This window comes from Protopterus annectens, chromosome 12.part0, assembly GCF_019279795.1.
Source record: "Protopterus annectens isolate FY-2018-M chromosome 12.part0, PAN1.0, whole genome shotgun sequence".
NCBI lineage: Eukaryota > Metazoa > Chordata > Ceratodontiformes > Protopteridae > Protopterus > Protopterus annectens.
The window spans coordinates 1228287697-1228308417 of NC_056746.1; the positions used below are offsets into that span (position 1 = coordinate 1228287697).

The following is a 20721-nucleotide window of genomic DNA, read 5'->3' on the forward strand; positions in this document are numbered from 1 at the left end:
TATATATATATATATATGCTTTACATGATAAAAATGCCAGTGGACTGACTTTTAAAATGCTGAGACATCAATAAAACAAAATTCACAACACTTTAAATGGCCAACATACATAAAACTGAATGCATAAAATTCCAACTTAGCTACCATGTAATGCAAATCTATAACTAAGAACTAATAGCATATCAACAGTGTCTATCACTTTAAAATCTATACTACATACTCAACTCTAATCTACACCCTGGCCACCAACCAATACCAGCATACTCATAGAAAGTCCCACTGAATATTCATGAAGATGCCTACAGCACTCACATGAATATTCATTGGAGTTCACTCAATTACAATACTGCAATTATTTATTTTTACTTTTACATTTTTGCAGGGGAGCTGTGTCCCCAAACCCCCTGCAAATTAAATATACCAACTCTGATATCACACTACAGTGTAGAAATGAGCAGATTTTCTGTTCTGTGTAGCTGCCAATGACAGCGTTCAAAACTTTCAGTCTTTTAAATGTCAGTATACTGAAGTTTCAGTTACCTGAAAGTTTGCTATTTTCATCTCAGCATTTTAAAAGTTGGTCTACTGGCATTTTGATCATGTCAAGTAGACAGACACACACACACACACACACACACACATATATATATATATATATATATATATATATATATATATATATATATATATATAGTGGTGCTGCGGTAGCGTTGTCGCCTCACAGTTAGACGTTGCCCATTCGATTCTCAGTTAGAGCGTCTTCTGTGTAGTGACATGCGTGAATGGGCGTTCCTTCGTTGAAGGTTGTGCGTTAGGCCCGGCAAGCCAGTACGTAAAAATCTACTGCCAATCATTAGTGGACCGGAGTTCTGCTGTGGTGACCCCTAACCGGGAAAAGCCGAAAGACACAAACAAATATACACACACACACACACACACACACACACTTTTTTTTTATTTCAGAACAGGTACATGTATTATTGTTGGTAAAAGATATGCCTGAATACTCACTGATCCCTGTTCAATAATTGCATCATATAAAGAATAATCAAATTTTTTACTGTTTTGTACAATAAATTCTAGTCAGGTGGTTTACCTAACTATGCACATACTGAATGTTCGGAAGTGGTAAAATTACTAAGAAGTGTTAATCTAGTATTTAACATAAACTGAATTAAAATGTATAATTTTTAAAAAATATATTTTTATGTTTTGTCAGTTTGAGCTATGTTGTTTGGTGAGCTACTGCACATCAGATTATTAAATATCATCTGTGCAGTGATGAGGGTGAAGTGGAAGCAGTGTTGGTTTACACGACAGGATACTCATTTTAGTCGGTAATTTTCTTATTAGTGTTTCCCTGAAAACTTGTGTATTAGCACTTTTACATTTCAGGTAACTGCCAGCTGTAACAATGTCAGTGCATCAGTATTAATGGTGTTAATGACTGCTATCTCATGTTAGAGCATACAGCTGTATTTAATAATACTAATCCATTTTTAAGCAGATAGGCTCACTGGACACAGTCACTTTGCAGGGGAGACCAGTGAACAATGTCTGCTCAAGGTCACACGAGGCAAATGATGGCATCAGGCCCTGCACTCTCACAAACTTAACATCTGTGCCAACTATCACAACTTCATGAGGTTTTAAGCAGCACCACAGGAATGAAAAACATAGACTTAGAAAGTGTCCTAAGCCCACCCATCACCTTTAAAAAAAACATATTCCTCTTTGACTTAAATATTGACCTGTGAACTCACTAGTTTTATATTATTTTGAACTGTTTATATTAATTTACAATGTTTCTATTATTTGTTCTTTCTTCATAAAGTCCATGGTTTCCTAAGTCCTTTGCCACTTAACTCAAGTAACCACAAGTTAGTATGATGGAGTTAAACGTTTTCACATAAATTCAGGACTATTTAGACATTTTGTGAGCAAATTAGCCTCTATAAATTTCAGTAAAATGTGAACATGGATGGACACTTTTTGCACGCTAGTCGTTCTTGGCTACTCATGAATGCGGTCTCAGTTTCACATGAATGTGCTGCAGAAAGCAACAGAGTCCACAGTAGTCCTCAACAGTCCCCAGCATGCTGTGGGAATGCACAGATAGTCAGCTTTGAGCTTAATTGGGGCTATGTTAAAAAAAAACAAAATGGAGAAATATGCATGAGAGTTTGCAAAACCATGAAGTACAATCCAAATCCAACATCGTCTGGCACACCTTATCACCTGAAAGTAGTCATTATTTACTAAGAGGTGGTACTGACACACAAAAGAATATTTATTTCTGCAAAAAGCATGCCCCCCCCGATAAATAAATAAAACTAATACTAGTGCTATACTGCACGAGGGATAAATAAATGACATCCAGGTGTAATATTTCAGCTATGTAGTTAAGGCAATGTACAGCAGCAGTAGCAATTGTAAGTAATATAAAAATGATGACTGCATATCAACTTCATTCACCATATAAATGAAATATGCATGTGAATGTAATGCTTTTAAAAAACATAGGTGACCATGCATTTTTGGTAAAACCACACGTTCCATTAGTAACAGTACCATGACTATTGCCCATTTTAGTTAATCAGGTTTGGTTAAGGTGGTTTCTCAGAAGTGGTTCCAAACTGCAAACTACAGCCCTGCTCACATCACCTTCATTCTGGTACTGGCACTTCTCTGGATGACAGCAAGTGTGAAGGTATGAGGCATCCTCCTAGCTGGTCAGATAAGAAGAAAAAGTTCATGGTCTATCTTCTGCGTGAATTACATCTGGATAAGATCCAGGAGTGTATTAGAGGAAATGAGTGGAAAAAAGAGACATCTGGCAGAAGTTGGCATGAGTTGGGTGAGCACCTGTCATTCTTAATAGGAATCACCTGCCTCTGGCCACCATTACCATAACAGGAATGATGATCTACGGAAGCATAGGCCTGACCAGATGACCAAAATAGTTGACCAGGCAATGGTGAGAAGGCCAGAGTTCTACAATAAATATAACCTTATTTATTTATTTACCTATTTTTTTTTTTTTTGGGGGGGGGGCTCATCTTAAAGATAAAATAAACTACATAAAAATGTTGCATAATTCAAGGTGTTTGCTTGATGAACTATATGTCAATACAGACAAGTATCTATGTTGTTGTTATAATAATGCAAAATAAAGCATGAACAAATCCACACAAAACACTGCATCTGTATACATTATCAAGTGTTTATATGATATAACTGTCTGTATAAATACAAATATATATACATTCATGAATAAAGAAACCCACACTGTAAAAGTTGCAGACTCCAAATCTGACTTCAAACCAGTGACAAGTGGGGTACCACAGGGATCATTCCTGGGACCTCTCCTGTTTGGTATCTTCTTCTCTGAAGTACAGGCTAAAACAGAAGGTCTCTGGCTAATGAAGTTCGCAGATGACTGTAAACTAGTAGCTATAGTCGAGTCCCCAAATGATGTGGACATCCTACAGAACGGTCTCACTGAGATAGATGCCTGATGCATTGTTATCGCTATTGATAAAAACTCTGTACCCATGAACTACCACATAGGCGGCAGTCTTCTTAATGCTGAATGTGTGATAAGAGACCTCGGAACTGGGGTGGACAGTAGTCTCTCCTTTGATAATCACATTGCCAGAGTAGTCAGGAAATAATTCTACGTGGCACATCTCATCACAAAAGGGTTCTCATCCAGGAAAAAAGAGGTCATTGCTCCTTTCTACTCAATACTCATTAGACCCATTATAGAGTACAACGCCCCTTTTGAAATGCACATCACAAAACATCTGCAGCAGCTGGAAATGCCACATAAGTACCTCACAAAGAGGATTACTGGCCTCAAACAGATGCCCTACACTGACCATCTCAAAAAACTCCAGTTTTACTCTGTAGCATATCGCCTACTCTGAGGTGATCTCTGCCTAACATATAAAGCTATGTGAAACCTAGAGCTGTTGGACATGCTACACCTAAAGAAATTCCAATCCCTCCGGGCTACACGCTCTAGGGACCTAAACCTTGTCACCACAATAAACAGGACATACTGGAGGGATAGATCCCTGTCCTAGAGACTTCCCATACTGTCGAACAAGCTACCCATCTATGTCAAACAAAGTTCCTCATTAACGCTCTTCAAGAAAAATCTTGATGAATGGATAGGAAATAGGAAATACACCCCGAAGATCACTTATGTCACTCTGCTCGACAGGGGCACAGGAAATTAAGTTTCTTGGGTTGGCATAAGCCAGGGAACCTTGATGGCTAGGCTTACTTAGGCCCTTGGGCCGATAGCCTAGTACCTACCTATTAACCTATATAAGTCTGCATATATATATATATATATATATGTATATATATATATATATATATATATATATATATATATATATATATATATATATATATATATATATATATATGTATATATATATATATGTATATATATATATATATATATATATATATGTGTGTGTGTGTGTGTGTGTAAAAACTGCAAATACACATCATCATGAGTACACTTACTACTGTTTTTCATCTATATAAATGCATGCATTCATATACACACACACACACACACACACACACACACACACACACAAAAATAGTGCAAGGTTTGAAGTCTTTTTCCTCCTCCTGTCAAAAAAAATAAATAAATAATGTCCATTGCAACAAAATTTCATTTACAGTATTGCATTACCTTAGTGCTGTAAAGACCACTTTTATAAAGAAAAGATTTTGTGTAGACCAGAAAATATTTCTTAGTATAATAATTGTATACGACTAGCATTTCTTCAACAATATTGACTGCATGCACAAGGTGGCAAAACTGTCAGTCAGGCACTGCACCCTGTCAGAGTGGAAGTAGGGGGAGGAAGTGGAGTTTGCTATGTCAAGTGAATGACCAGCACACTGTGAGAAATGACCAGTTGTATTACTTCTGCATACATTTTTACACCATCCCCTTGTATGCTTACAATTATTAGGCAGAAAACTATCAAAGCACATATTATTGTCCTGAAGTATATGTACTGCATCTACCTATAATCCAAAGGTCACATCGACAAACTACAAGAAGAACCTAACCAAGGTAGATTTTTCACTGTGGGATACATGTAATAGAGGCCCATGGGATATATGCAAATGAATCCTTAAGGACATCAAGTGTTTTAGCTATATGGCTTCTGAATGTCTATAACTGTTTACTTTTTGTTTTTAAATATTTGTGGATACATGCAGGTTAATAAAACCAAACCCCACTAACTGTTAACATGTAGGCTTGAGCCTTCTTATGGCCTAGGCTACTGGCCTCTTTCAGGGGACATGGGAGGTGGTATTTATACTACTAAAATAATTTGGCCAGGGCATCCAAAAACTTCCCCTACTCTTTTCAATAGGTGCTGTGGAATCTTTTACATCCATCTGAGTTATCACCAACTCAAACTGATGGGACCTCAGTTTAAAATGTCTTCCATTGGAAAGCACACACTTGAGTGCAGTCCTCCCCAATGTAGCACTATGGTGTCAGCCATATGGTCACCTGGAATAGAAATAGAATTCACAGCCTTCTGGTCTTTCAGCACCAAAAATGAGTGCTCTACCTGATCAGCCACTGGCGCTGCATGCAGAGAAGTTTTTGTTTAATTTTTATTAATGTTGTTACACATTATTGACCTCATCTGTGTAATAGGCAACACAATATACAGATGTCACTGACTCTTTTCCTCCATGTCCAAAGTTTCTTTGTTCAGCATAATATATAGCCATTGGCATTTTACATCTGACATGAGCTCTGGTTGCCCCTATCATATGTATTAGGTCTGTATAGTAGCTGTACATGTTTTATTTATTGTTTTGGGACTGCCCAGAGTTTTGTCCTCCTAATCAAATTCCCAGATTACACTCTCTGTTCCCCAGCTTGCTAGTTAACTTGTTTTTCTTGGATTTTTTTCTTTTCACAGATCTGTCTCATCTGTGAAAACTTAGCAAGCTTGAAAATGAAGTTCTACATTAAACACAATGGCTTTCAAACAAATAATGCTAGTAAACATGGATACCCTAGCTTTTATGTTCCTCTGCCATCTGTGTAATGTTTAAAATAAACATTATGAACAAATCCTTATTTTCTTCTCATGCATTTCCTGATGAACACTCATGTTAACTAGCATTATTTATCTGAAAGCCATTGTTATTGATGGACTATTGCCTACAGTAAATCAGTGATTCCATACGGAAATTGTGTTTGCGACACTTCAGTCTACATAGTATAATTAGAAAAAATATATTAAAGCAACATATTAATTATTAAATAAAAAAGACTAAGTAAAACACTGCCTAACTGTATGAATGACTGGTGCATTCAATACAATTGTTTGCAAATTTACTGCATTTAACAGCACTTTAACAAAACCACAGACTTTTCAAGTTAATAAACCTAAAATATAAAGCAACAATTAAATTCCATTGCACTGTTCACACTGCTTTGCTTTCTGGAATAGCAGCTAAGGTGTCTGCAAGCATGAAACAAACACTGTGCTAATCACCATTATATCAGAGCAGAGTCAAGAGCTAGCAATATTTCTTAAAATTTGCATATGAACTGTGAGCAATCCATTTACTGCAGCACACTAAGCAGATATTCACTGGAATTCAGAAATAAACCCAACACTCACATTAAGGGCTGCAGTAAAAAGGTAGTAGTACCACAATGCAGCATTTTGTGATTCAGAAACACATTAGCCTCAGTGAGAAAATACCTCATTATAAGCTAATTTACATGTCTGCGAACCATGCATCTCATTGTCACAGGCAACCACCCACCCTAGTTCACCCTAACACACACACACACACACACACACACACACACACACACACACACACACTCGTACTCGCAGTCATATATACACACACGCACTCACAGACACACACACAAACGCACTTGTACCCACAGTCACACACACACGCACTCACACACATGTACGCATTTTCAAAATCACACACACACGCGTACTCACAGTCATACACACACATACACACACATGCACACACCACATACCTTATACCTTTCCCTGAGTTGATAGAACATTCCCAATGTCTACTTTTAACTTTGTCTTGTTCTGGTAAATTGCAGATGATTACAGTCATCTCATAATGCCAGAAATTATAGTCTCATAATTCTTACTGTAGAGAAAATGCATAACAATGCTAGACCTATTACTCTATTACATTTTTAAATAACAAAGTCATATTTCAAAAATTCTCCCTGATGCCACCTCTTGTTCATCCTGACTTTGTTCTGAAACCTCCCCTAACATGGACATATCCTCATCCTTCTCAGCTGTCCTGACTGTAAACAATGCTCTTGCTGTGGCCTCCTATAAGCATGGCAACTGTCCATATGATTTTACAGAATGTCACAGTTTTGTTCTGTTCACCGTACAACTGGTGGTTTTCTGGAAAACCACTGAGGAATGCAATTTGTAAAAATGACAGACATTTGGCTTCTGCAATTAGCATAAATCAGTAAATGGTGATAACACAAAAGCTGCAATGTTGTAAGTTTATTAGAAGACTTAAGAATCTATCACTGACTGTGGGTCTTTGTACAGCCATTAATTTTGTTTGTCCAGACTTCTGGCATTATGAGGTTGAAAGATATACTTGTAGGTATCTTGTCCTTTTTCCTCATATCTCACATACTGCTGAAATCCTTAAATAATGAAAAAAGTGTTGCTTCACTAGTGTATCAGCTAATGTAGCAGGTGAATGCTGTTGCTTCCTTCATCGGTGCTGTAGCGTTTGAAAACTTTTACCTCCTCCTCCTCCTCTCTATATTATTTTCTTTTCTAGCTTTACTACATTATTTCTTGGTCTCCCTGGTGTCTAGTGGTGGTAGTGCGGAGGACTAATGTCGTTGGTAGGAGAGTACATTTATGCATTTAAGACACTATGAAAATTATCTTTGGTGTCTAATATTCCCCCCACTGCCATCTTTTGTAAGTGCTGTTAAGGCATGTTCTCTAATGTAATCCCTGGTGTCTAGTGTTCCCTCCACTGGCATCTTTTGTAAGAGGTCTATATTCTTCTTCTTCTTCTTTTGGCTTTTCCCGGTTAGGGATCGCCACAGCGGATCATCTGTCCGCTCATGATTGGCAGTGGAGTTTTACGGTGTCGAGTTGCCAGCCCAGCGCCCAACCTTCCACAGAAGGCACACACATGCACACACTCACACCTAGGGCCAATTTAGAGTGTCCAATCCACCTGCTGCATGTCTTTGGGATGTGGGAGGAAACCGGAGCACCCGGAGGAAACCTACGCGACCACAGGGAGGACATGCAGACTCCGCACAGAAGGTACCCCAGCTGAGAATCGAAATGGAGAACCTCTTGCTGTTAGGTGACAATACTAACCGCTACACCACCGTGGCTGTCTATATTACCTAATCAAAATGGTTAAACATTGAACACCATTTCATCAACCACTAAATATCGAACTACAATTTACACAAATGGCAAATTCACCAATTTTTTTCCTAGGGAAAAAAATTGCTTGGCCTGTCGTGAATTTGCCCTTTTCCACTCTGTAGTATGATCTAGGAGTTGGTATATTTACTTAGGGGTGGGTGTGGGGGGTGAAGCCCCCCCACTTTACAATGTTTGAAGTTGTGTATCGTTTCTGGTCAGCCAAAGTCAGTGAATTGGCTGTTTGCATAAATGGTAGTTCGACATTTAGTAGATAATGAAACAGCATTCAATGTTTAGCCGTTTCGATTAGGTAATATATACCTTTTATAAGTGCTGTTAAGGCATGTTATTTAATGTAATTCCTGGTGCCTAGTGTCTCTAACCTGGTCACATATTATTTAAGTGTCATTAAGGTATGATAGTACAGTGTTTTCCCTGGTGTCTAGTGCTCCCCTTGACCCTAAGTGCCATTAAGGCACAAAGTTTGTGGTGTATCTAGTTGCTAGCAATTTTCAAAAGTTATCCCTGATGACTAGTGTCTCTTCCTTGACCCAGTGTTGCAGGATTTACTAGTTATTATAGGGTGGTGTAGATATATGACAGCCCACACTAACATATGCAATCACACACCACACATAATTGCAGTAGCTACAAATATACCCATTCAACCATATACAGACACACAAACCTACCTTATTCCCTAATGAACATCTTCCTACTTTGACCTCCCAGGAAGACATTAACAAATATATTCACACATATGCATCCCATGCAAAAACCCTTGCACAAACACATTCAAGCCCTACCTGTTCAATAAACTTTCCCATCACCTTTCTCTACCATGATGTGTCAACACAAGTGCATAATTGCCTTACAGCTGGCAGCTCCTGGGGAGAGCACTAATTAGCATTTGTCGCTCCCCCTCAATGCCATATTAGAATTTAGCATGGCTGTAAACATAGCCCACCATGGTGCTGCATGTCCTCATGCTAAAGCACACTAGTGGAGCTGTCTCTGAATTTAAAGAGGTTACCATGAAAGAATGAACTTGTTTCATTATTTCCTTAAAACTAATATTGTAATGGTTAACAATGCATTTGTACTACCAATGAATGCAACAGCTATGAACACATTAGCATATGCAGTAATGATAATTCAAAGCAAATAAGTGTCAGTTGGTACCCATTTGTACAAAGAAAGGTATATTACAATTTACCAACATTTTTACACATGTACCAGTTTTCATTTATTGATAGCATCACTATCAGTACAGCTATCAGGCAGGAATATAAGAATATGATTAAATAAATATAGTTGTTCATCTTCTTCTTTCAGCTTTTACAGGTTAGGGGTCGCCACAGTGTAACTCCAGTCCACTAATGATTGGCAGTAGATTTTGTTTTTACAGGTGTCAAGGTGCCAGCTCGATGCCCAACCTTCAACGAAGGCACACCCATTCTACGCACGTATTTTAAATGCCACTCGATGCGGGGAGGACATGCAGACTCCACACAGAAGGTGCTCCAGCTGAGAATCAAACGGGAGAACCTCTTGCTCTGAGGCAACAATGCTACCGCTGCACCACCGTGGATATGTCCTCTAAAAAAGATTCCTTCTGACAATGGCTGTAGATTTTTACCTATAGTGTGGTGATTTTTGTAAGAGTAGCCTCCCATTTATAATAGCAGTGGTACCAAAATGACATTTTAAGAAGCACTGATAAATATGACATAGTAATATATGGCATGCATAGGTGTTCTACAAAGCACCACTAAAGAAATAGGAAATCAGCTTATTTTGCTGTGGCAAAATCTTATACTCTGTTCATAGATCTAGACTTATGGCGGGGGGGGGGGCGACTTTCGAAGCCTAGCCAAATTTTCCCAAAACTATAATGATGTCTTATCAAAATAGGACACACAGCCAGGTATTTATAAGTGACCTTTATCCATAAGGGATGTAGATGTAAGGACTATGTAAATTTTCTGTTCCCCATCCACTGATCTAGGAAGCACTTAAAAAAAAGAAAACTCTACCTCTTGCAAACCTCAAGCCCTTGATATTGTGTCCCAATTAAATTTAAAGGATTCTGTTGTTTCCTCCAAGGTATTTTCTTCAAATTCATTTTACTTGACCTTCATACGACATACTTACGAACTGTTGCTGTTTTTTTTTCTTTTGGGGAGTTTAATTTCAAAAGTTAAATGTCACTGTGAGATTATCCATAGTGCATTGAATTGTGCAAGCTCATGGAGTACTCTTCAGGTATTTTGCCTCTTTTCTCCATTATGGTACAACCACAGAGCTGGAATATAAAATTTACAGAATGTGGGCAGAGTTCCCACAAAAAAAGATATTTGTCTGTTTTCTTATGCTGTTTGACTTATTATTTTTGAATAGTATCCTTCAAAGAATGATGATTTGCAGATGGGTAATGGATAAACCCACACATATATGAAATATCAGTCAGAATAACTATCATCTTTTATGCGCAGTTTTTGCAGGATTCATTTTCAGTTTTTTTGTGGTAGATTACAACTGAACTTAGTTTGGAAGATATAGTTGTGTATGAGTTGTGATTGCAATGGTTTGCTGTGCTGTTTCAACTGCATCTGAAATGTAATCATCTTATGCAGCAGAGTACTGCAGAAGGGGTAAAGAAACAATTCTCCATTTAATTTTTTGTCCTTTGTGGTTCAGTGTCCATAGTGTTACTGATATTTAAGTAATTGGGAGGGAAGCAAAGACATACAGATGTGGGTTAAAGGGGTTATCCCCTTACAGAAATGCATTTGTGTGTATGTATGTGTGTATGTATGTGTGTATGTGTGTGTGTGTGTGTGTGTGTGTGTGTGTGTGTGTGTGTGTGTGTGTGTGTGTGTGCGCGTGCGTGTGTACATGAGTACTGTGTGTGTGTGTGTGTGTGGGGGGGGGGGGGTGGAGGATGGTAGAATTTTTAATGCTAGCAGATTTTGATTGCATTATCCTATAGCTGAAATATTTATTTCATTCTTAGTGGCTTTTGTTGGTACAGCTTTGTTCTACTAGCATGAACTTAACACAGTCAAAAATATTCATCACTGGAATAATCATGAATAAGTAGGTCCAGTGATCCATTTGATTGCTGCAAAATGTCATTATTTTTACACTTATGTTGTAAAATGAACATCTTACTCCCTGAGTAAGGAACCTTCTTGCAATTTTCTGTTAGCAAACAAATTTCTTTAAGTACTGATCTTTCCTGTGGACTGTAACTGAAGAGTAAACTGAAGTCATTTCTTGAAACCTGAGACTCTGAGATGTTAAAGGAAAATTAGTCGTATTGCACAGATTATTAGTAACTTTTTTGTTATTATACCATCTCCTTACCAAAAGAAAATGTGCACTTTGATTTCATCACAATTTCTCTGATATGCATTACTAAGTAGCCATAGAGATTCAATAGAGCACATAACCACAGGCAGTTTGGATTACTGCGTATCCACCTTTCTGCCTAAGAACAGGTACCATGTTTGAATAATTAAATACGTTCAATATAAGTCATCCACTTATGCAAGCCACTGTAATATTTATATAATATTACAGTGGGACCAAACGTCTATGTAGTCTGCCCTTTAAATACATGTAATTACAGTGGGACCAAAAGTCTATGTAGTCTGCCCTTTAAACACATACAGTATTCTAACAGCAACCTGTCCCCCATACCATTCATCATTTCCTCAAGAGTCATGGGCAAAGCAAGAAATAATTAGGGAAAAGACCCCAAACTGGTCATGCTTTTTCAAATGCTAGCTCTATTAACTTACAACTTCACAAAATAGTTTTAAGTGTTAAGAGGGATGGAGCAAATGTCTGAGAACAAATTAGGTATATTCCACCAAAATCCCTATTGCATAGAGTCCATCTGCCCCACTCGAGCTTGAATAATGTAAAGGTGCCCATGTTCACCATTCATCCTAATGCCACTGTGCCCATGTTCACCATTCATCCTAATGCCACAGTGCCCATGTTCACCATTCATCCTAATTTCATGGTGCACATGTTCACCATTCATCCTAATGCCACTGTGCCCATGTTCATCATTCATCCTAATGCCATTGTGCCCATGTTCACCATTCATCCTAATTTCATGGGGCACATGTTCACCATTCATCCTAATGCCATGGTGGCCACATTCACTATTCATCCCAGTTGATCATACTAAGGAGTTCACAATCCTCCCTTTGTAAAAGTAATTTCAAATATCTAGGGAAGAGTTGCTTGTCCCGTCATCAGTCCTGCACCTCCTCTGATATTTCTTCACTCTGTCTTTCTTGATTACGACAATGCCTTTATAGTTCTCTAACATAATCTTATGCATTCAAAGGACTTTTTTTGTGTCATTTTGTCTAAGATCTTCTAATTTTCAATCATATAATTTCTATTTCATCCCATAAATCCTTCTGGTGGCTTTTACCTGATCTCTTAGCAGAGATGATGTTTCTTTCCTTGTATAACATCTCAGACGTGTTAGTCAGACAGACATGTGGTACTTTTTTGGTTTTGCGGTCTATCACCTGATGGTAAATCCCAGCATGCTGTGTACCATCATGGCTCGCTTATTCTGCTTCTACTGGTCCAATCATCATTTTCAACAGGCCCGGATACTTTCCCACTTTTACCTCCATCACTTAAGCACCACTCATTAACACTGAATGCATATTCAAAACAAACTAAAAAAATCAGATCAAATATAATTTATAAAGACACAGTTACTATAACATAGTGCATATCTAAAATTTTGCACAAACATAGCAATCCAGTAACTTTAAAGAAGAGATATTTTTTCAGACCTGAAGCAGAAAATGTTGCCACCTGCAGCAGACCTCCTAGCAATCTCAATTAGCTGCCTGCTATGAAGCCTTGCACTTTGAGTATGAGGTTATTCAATGTGCTGAATTCTGCCCTCACTTATATGACTGTACCTTACCTTTTGACATCAGAAAGTTAAACCTACCACAAATTATCTGGTCTAGTGTGTACATAATAATAATTCAAAAGAACTTGGCTAAATTTGGTTGTGAGATTTTTTTTGTAGCAAACAGGTATAAATCCAACTTGCTCATTAATTATAGAAAATTTGAATGTTTTACGTGCAGGTTCAATCGGGCACATCTATCAAACTATAGTGACAAGACATTTAAAGACACATGAACCTTTTTTAATGTGTTGTAATCCAAAGTATATTATGTGATATCTTTGGTTTCATGTATCAATATTATATCATTTTGACACCCTGCCCAGTCATGAATTTTTCCTGTTACAATATTTTTACTGTCTTCACTGTTTGCAGTTCTGTAGTAATGGTGAGACTTAAATTTGGCTCAGAAAAAAAATCCAATTTTTTTGGGATTCAAATTAACATATATAAAGGTGAATAGATCATAGGAAGCTCAGATGGGAGTCCTTTTGAAAGTGATACATTAGGTTAAGTTTCCTGGGAGTTTGGCTTGGTCTGGCCCTCACCTTCTCCACTCACATGTGCAATATGCTAAATAAAAGCTATGCTGTATATTTCCAACAGTATACCAACCGTTAAACTAAGCAAGGTTGACTAACCATTAATAATAAAGTTTTTCTTTCCAGTCTTGAGTACTTCACCCCTGTTAAAGGCATCATCTCTACAAGACATGTAGAAAAATTCTAGGTAGCATATAACTGCCTATTCTGCTTTATTTGCTAGTACAACCAGAAGGCATTACCTAACCATCAAACAGGTTGACTTCCAATTACTCTAAGAAATGTCTCCTTGTTAGTACACTAATAAAAGCATGCTTTAACACTGACCAAAGTATCTATATTACATTATTTCTGTGAAACAGCACCCTAGGGCTTTTAGATCTTTACCTTCTATGACCATTACTCTGTCCCCCACTATTTCCTTGACAGCACTGACATGTTTTGCCATTCTTGGTCCCAGTAATTTGGAATCTGCTGCTAGGCAGCCAGTTTAAATTTTTTACCAGTCAACAAAGACTAAAACGTTACACAGAGATCCTTTCTAATTCCTAATATTTATGTTTTGCTGTAGCCCTACAGGACTGCATTTATTGGCATACATACCACTATTGGTAGTATTAAATACTCTGTTGTACTATAAATTTAGTTACAATTTGCCTGTTACTATTCCTTTTGTTGATACTGTTATTATCATGGGATAAATGTAAATTTATTTTGATTATATAATGAGGTCATGACAGAAAAGGGACTGTATGATCTTGTTCACCTTCTTTCTAAATAAATAAATAAATTAAATTCAATTAATTTAATAGAAATATAGCTGGATCAAGGACTTGATAGCGAACGAAACATTAGCAATACACAACTCAGTAAATTAGGCCACTGTAATAACTGAATGACAAAACCCAGCCCCGTCAAAAGTGCAACAGCAAATGTCATAGTGATTTGCAAATAAAGTAAAACAGGGAATCAGAAAATACAGGTATAATACCACTTCGGCTAGAAAAGCAAAAAAAAAAAAAAAACCCAAACACTGGCAGGTAGTCGAGCAGGAATAAAAACACAGAATTAATTACCGGCATTAAGAAGCAATCATAATTAGCAAGAAAAAACTGAGCACCATTTCTCAGCATTCCACAATTAGCAGAAATTAACAGCAATTACTCAGTTTTAAAGATGGCTATACAACCTAACTGTGGAATCAGCATTTAACTAAAACACTAACTGAAAATACATAGCCTACATAATCCATCATCAACTGTTTAAAAAAATGCTTGCTGATCCAGTCATAACCCTGCGTCTCTAAATATGCTAACTGTAAGACTGCCAAAATTTTATAGGTAAAGAAAAACATCTTTATTCCCCTTATCCTTGGGCATATGCTCTATTACATAGGTCTTTGACAAAGAAGGATAGGACCAAATGCAAAGAAGCACATCACTGTTGGTGCAGCCTTTAAATGTGCCCTGCCAACGATCCCCATGAAGACATACACATTACTACACCAACTACTCCCAGTCATTTAAATGGAATTCACACACCTTCAAGTTACTACTACGAAAAATTAATGCCAACAACACACTGCACACATCCCCACTACTGTCGACATTCTCACCATTTGGACAATGAAATCATCTATCTGTGCACCCCATATTCCTGCAACTATGAAAACTGGCTAATCCTGTAAGTATTCTGCCTTCCAAACTGCACGCATGCATGCACGCACACAAACACATACACACGCGCACACACTTGCAGGTGTGTAGGTGGGTGTGTGCGTGCGTGTGTGTATGGCATTAGGTTGCAAGAAGAGATGTCATTATAGCCTAGAATGATAGGGGGCAGCTGCTGTGTGATCAATTGACACCATCACCATGCTCCAAACGTCATGATGCAGTTATGTCACACAGTGTACCTTAAATAAAAGTAAGTGTGCTACACTCCCAGGGCAGGGTTTTCATTATGGAAATTATACAAAATATTGGCTCACCTGGATGTATAAGGCAAGGCTGTTATGTGGATGGCTTAAAGCAGCCTGCTCATATATAATGGTATCTTAATTTGCCAGCAGGGACATTTTAAGAATGTTTTGTAGATTTAATATTGAGTATGATTCCCTAAACACAGGAGAGTTCTTCACTCTGTTCTGTGATGAACACAAGCATTTATGCTTCATCCTTCTGCTAGCAGCAAAACTGAAAATAGAGGATGTCTGCAATACTACATTATGGGTCCCTGATAGAACATTCGGAACCAATGCTAGCATATTCTAAAGGAAGAAAAAAACATACTTCCTACCTTCTAGAACATTTTATTTATAATTAATATGGGAGGTAAAAGCATTCAGTATGTCTATTTTTGTCCACCAGCAATGTTTGTTCACACAGGCGGTTGTCAGATATATTATAAATAAATACAAAATAGGGAATATTATTAATGTCCAATTTAGGCTGACAACTATTATAAGTCAAAACGTTATTGACTTCCACTTGTTTTCTGAATAACTTAAGTAGTTTGAAACTTCTCACAGATCATGGTAGCTACATAACTTAATTTTTAGAATAAATGTTACCAATTTTTAGAGGCATTGCTATCTTCAACTCAACAAATAAATTATTCAAGAAAGAAAAAAAACTCGTTCCCTTTGTTGACAATGACTGTATCATCCAGACACTATACAAAAATAATACATTCTTTAATTTATTAAAAAGATATAGAGGATCATATTTTCATAGGTGTGTACTTGGTTAATGAGTGCAAGGGTGTTTTCAGCCTAGTTATGCATCCCAAATCTCTGACAAGTTCTGGCACCCTTGATAAGTGTAAGCATGTCCTGGGAGATGAAACATTTACAGGCAGGGGATTGGGAAACCATTTACAGGCAGCCTCTATCTATTAGAGACATAGGCAGCAAACTAAGGATAAATTTCCTGTTCCCCATCCAATCATCCAATTTACACTTGAAATGGGCTTGGGAGGAGCTCTGCTTCACATGGATGGGGAGACTGTTCCAGAGAAGGGTAGTATCTGGAATACATACTTGTATCTCCAGCAGGTCCTATTTGAATCACAGGCAAGGTTAGGTCCTTAGAATGAGTAATTATGGTGTTGTTTGTTTGGTGGATATGCAGGAGGTCCATCAGGGTGTTGTCTGAGAAATGCTTTTCTTGCCAGGCATAGAGCTCCTCTCAATAGCCTCTACGAAGCAAAATACAGGGATATGGCTTTAAGGTTAGAATGCATAGGACATGTTCCTTATACTCTGTATTCTTCTAGTAAAGAACTCTGTGGACTTCCAATTGTTGGATGTTTCTGGTTAGGTACATACCAAAAGGGGCATAGTACTCAATGATAGGTCTGATGAATGCTGATTACAGTAGAACATTGACTTCTTTAGACCTAGATATCATAGCTTTGTTTATAATTTGAATAACATAGAATGATTTCCTCACTACAGTAAAAACATGATGGTCAAGGGCTAGATCACTGTCTGTCTGTGTCCCAAAGTTCCTGACTACTGGGTTGACTTTTAGGAGTGTCTTGTCAATACGATAGTTAACATGAATGGATGACTTCCTGAAGGAAGTTATATATTTCTTGACATTTAATTTTAGTCCATGATTCTGACACAAGTTGTCTATGTCAGCCTTTTCTAGACACCATTAGGGCTGTGAGAGGATTCTATGACTGCTCCTAATTTGCAATCATCTGCAAATTTAGTCAGCCAGATGCCCTTAACATTGGTCTTGACTTCAGAGAAAGTAATTGCCATAAAGGAACATTCCCAGGACTGATCCCTGAGGGACCCACTTGTGACTATATGAGTCTTTACATGTTATGGATATGCAATCATAAGATGGCACAGTTGGGATACTCATGGAGAAGCATCTACTTTGAACAATAATGCACCATCAAATTCAACATGTTAAGTATAGTAAGAATATTTTAGTCATATTTAGAATATTAAGCAAAGATCTACTCAAGACACATAATTCCTTGCTGATGCATGATACTAGATTACAGTGAGTTGTTGTCCGCTGTTAGTAAATAATTATGATCCTAGACAATTATATGAAATTATTGAGCTTAGTCAGTAATGCTTATTAATCCCAATAATTTTATGCATCTCTAACAAACACCATTTGTATGATTAACAAATATATTTTTAAAAATTAAAAGAGGGTCAGTAGTATAACAGAATAAAGCTTTTGACAATGGCACAGACAAAAGCTTGATTAGCAGCTCAGGAGCTTGATGGCATTGGTAGGAAGGGTCAGCATGCCCATACAGTGGAGGAGGGATGAGATGGTGCTGTTGACACAGGCTGCCCATCAGGCCTGATAGTGATTTCCAAGTTGTAAGGAGAGGTCAGTTGAGGAGTCATGGCTTCCTCAGACCTCGAGTAGGGCTGTAGCACTACCTAAGGGCTCTAAGCACCTATTATGTTTCACTTCTGGCTTGCCCTTCTCATCTGAGGACAGTATCAATACAACCAAAGTCCTGCCTTCCTTCTCCTGTCTACTAACAGCTCCCAGATCAAGGGTAGTATTCGTTTGGGCAACTGGAACAATTGGAGGGGTGCCAGATAGCCAATGGAGACCCAGTACTTAAATAAATACATAAGTGTATACATACACACACGCATACATAAGTAACTACTGGTCTACATGAAGGATAATTTAAACTTGTATGTGTCTTTGGAAGACAGCACAGATATGTGTACTTAATTTTCATTGACTACAAGATAAATACAAAACTACTCCAAAAGTAAACTATCAAAAGAGACAATTATGAAGTATTTTATCCAATAACTTAAAATAACTGAAGCCCACATCTTCATACATACAAAAAAACATAAAAGTGTATTCACTTTAATAAAAAGAAGCTGTGACCCATAAACTACTCTGAAAACTGAATGCTCATTATGGACTTTTTACAATAAATTTATTTGCCTTTTGTTTAAATTATCACAGAAAACTAACTTCCTGCATTTATCTTTCACACACACACACACACACACACACACACACAGTAGAATGCAGTTGAGGGTTATTGTCAGAGCATAAAAATATAGAAATCTCCCTCTCTGTATCAATAGAGACAGTGAGAAAGAGAGAATTGACTTCTTCATTGATATTTAGCCATAGTTCCAAGATGGACATATCAGATATTATCTGTATTTTCTGTATTGCAAAGCAAACTACACTAGCACCCCCCCCCCCAAAGTATCGGTATCAAGGAATTTTTGTTTCTGCATAGCGCTACATCTGATCAATAAAATATGGTCTGATCATGTAGATTGTTCAAAAGCATATATACTGAGTTTGGTGCACTTCTCCCAAGGTATCCCCTCAATGAACCGCCCTCCCTTTTCTGTTAGTATGGTGACCATTGCACAAATGGTACCAGTAAGAAGTTGTCATGTGGCAGTATATTAAATGAGTGTCTGCTTAATGCCACCCTGATGTTCCTCTTTTATTGCTTAAAGAAGTTTAATAACAAGTGACATAGAGCTAATGTTGTGCTATGTTTAACTGGCTCATATTTTGACTCAAAGTTGCATTAATATAGCTTGCAGTGGTAACAAGTAAGCCATAGTTTATCATGTAGGTATGTCATAGACATGGGTTTGTTTTGGTTGATGTACATTTATAATTGCCGACCAGGAAATGCATACTAGCTAGGAAAAAATCAGCAGCATGTATTCTGTATTAGCTCATGCTTAGCTTTCCTTGGCAATGACCAGTGCTGGTTTCTGTGAGACATGGACAGATCTTAGGGTGAAGATAAATGTGGAGTTTAACTGCACAGCAGAGATCACAGGGTGCAAGTACAGTATAGAGATTTCTAGTTAAAGTGTATAACAGCATTGTGTTTCCACACAGGTGGTTAAAACAACATATTACAGCAGACATCAGAACTTGAATGCCGTGGCTTGGTGGTAATAACATAGTATGTCAACATTAAATGCAGGGTGCAAGAAAAACAGAAAATGTCACCCGTTTGATGCCATATATGGCTAGCTATAACAACAGGGATGGAAGTGCTACACCATACTCCTGCATGTGATGCCTCACATAGGCAATGCCATAAGCAACGGTTCTTATAACAGCGTGTTGTAATGAAAAGAGGCCTGTTGGAAAGACACAAGATGCCAACTGATGCAAGTGATATTTTCAGAGCAAAATGTCATTTGCAGGTACAAACTATTAACATAGACTGAGATGTCAACTGACACAAGAGGTGTCTGCAGAGTAAAATGTCATTTGGAATTACAACATGTTAACATATACTCATAATGGCTGCGGCTCGCTTGTTGGAATAGAGGCAAAATATCTGACCATTCTCTCTGTTAGCTGAGCTCCAGCTGGGAGAGTCTGGATGAGTTATTTCCCACCCTTGGAAGAAGAAGTAACCTAAGTAAATATCAGAATATCCTTGAAAGACTAGTAGCTCAGTTTAGGGTTTAATGGCTGGGTTATTTAAGTGGACATGCAACAGATGAGTAGGTATCACTGCAATGCTATGCCATACTAACACATTTGTGTAGGTACCTGGTGTATACCCTCCAGTGAAATTTGTGTCTCATTAGCAGTCATGGAAAAATGAAATGGAAGGGAATACAGAAAAGCAAGAATGCATGAAAAATCTTGGACTCTTGGAAGTGATAGATGCTACTGTACACTAGAAAACATGAAACAGAGGACATGGTCATGCATTTTCACATAAAAATAACATACCC

The 20721-nt window shown here is 37.6% G+C and overlaps 1 protein-coding gene across 1 annotated transcript in view; it reads right to left on the reverse strand.

The window, feature by feature from the left end:
- PTPRT (protein tyrosine phosphatase receptor type T) overlaps nucleotides 1-20721 on the reverse strand; it is a 3212182-nt gene that overhangs the window by 1539954 nt on the left and 1651507 nt on the right. Inside the window, exon 12 of the mRNA XM_044089009.1 lies at nucleotides 13142-13192. Coding sequence (XP_043944944.1) covers nucleotides 13142-13192 — 51 coding nt within the window. The remainder of the gene's footprint in view (nucleotides 1-13141; nucleotides 13193-20721) is intronic.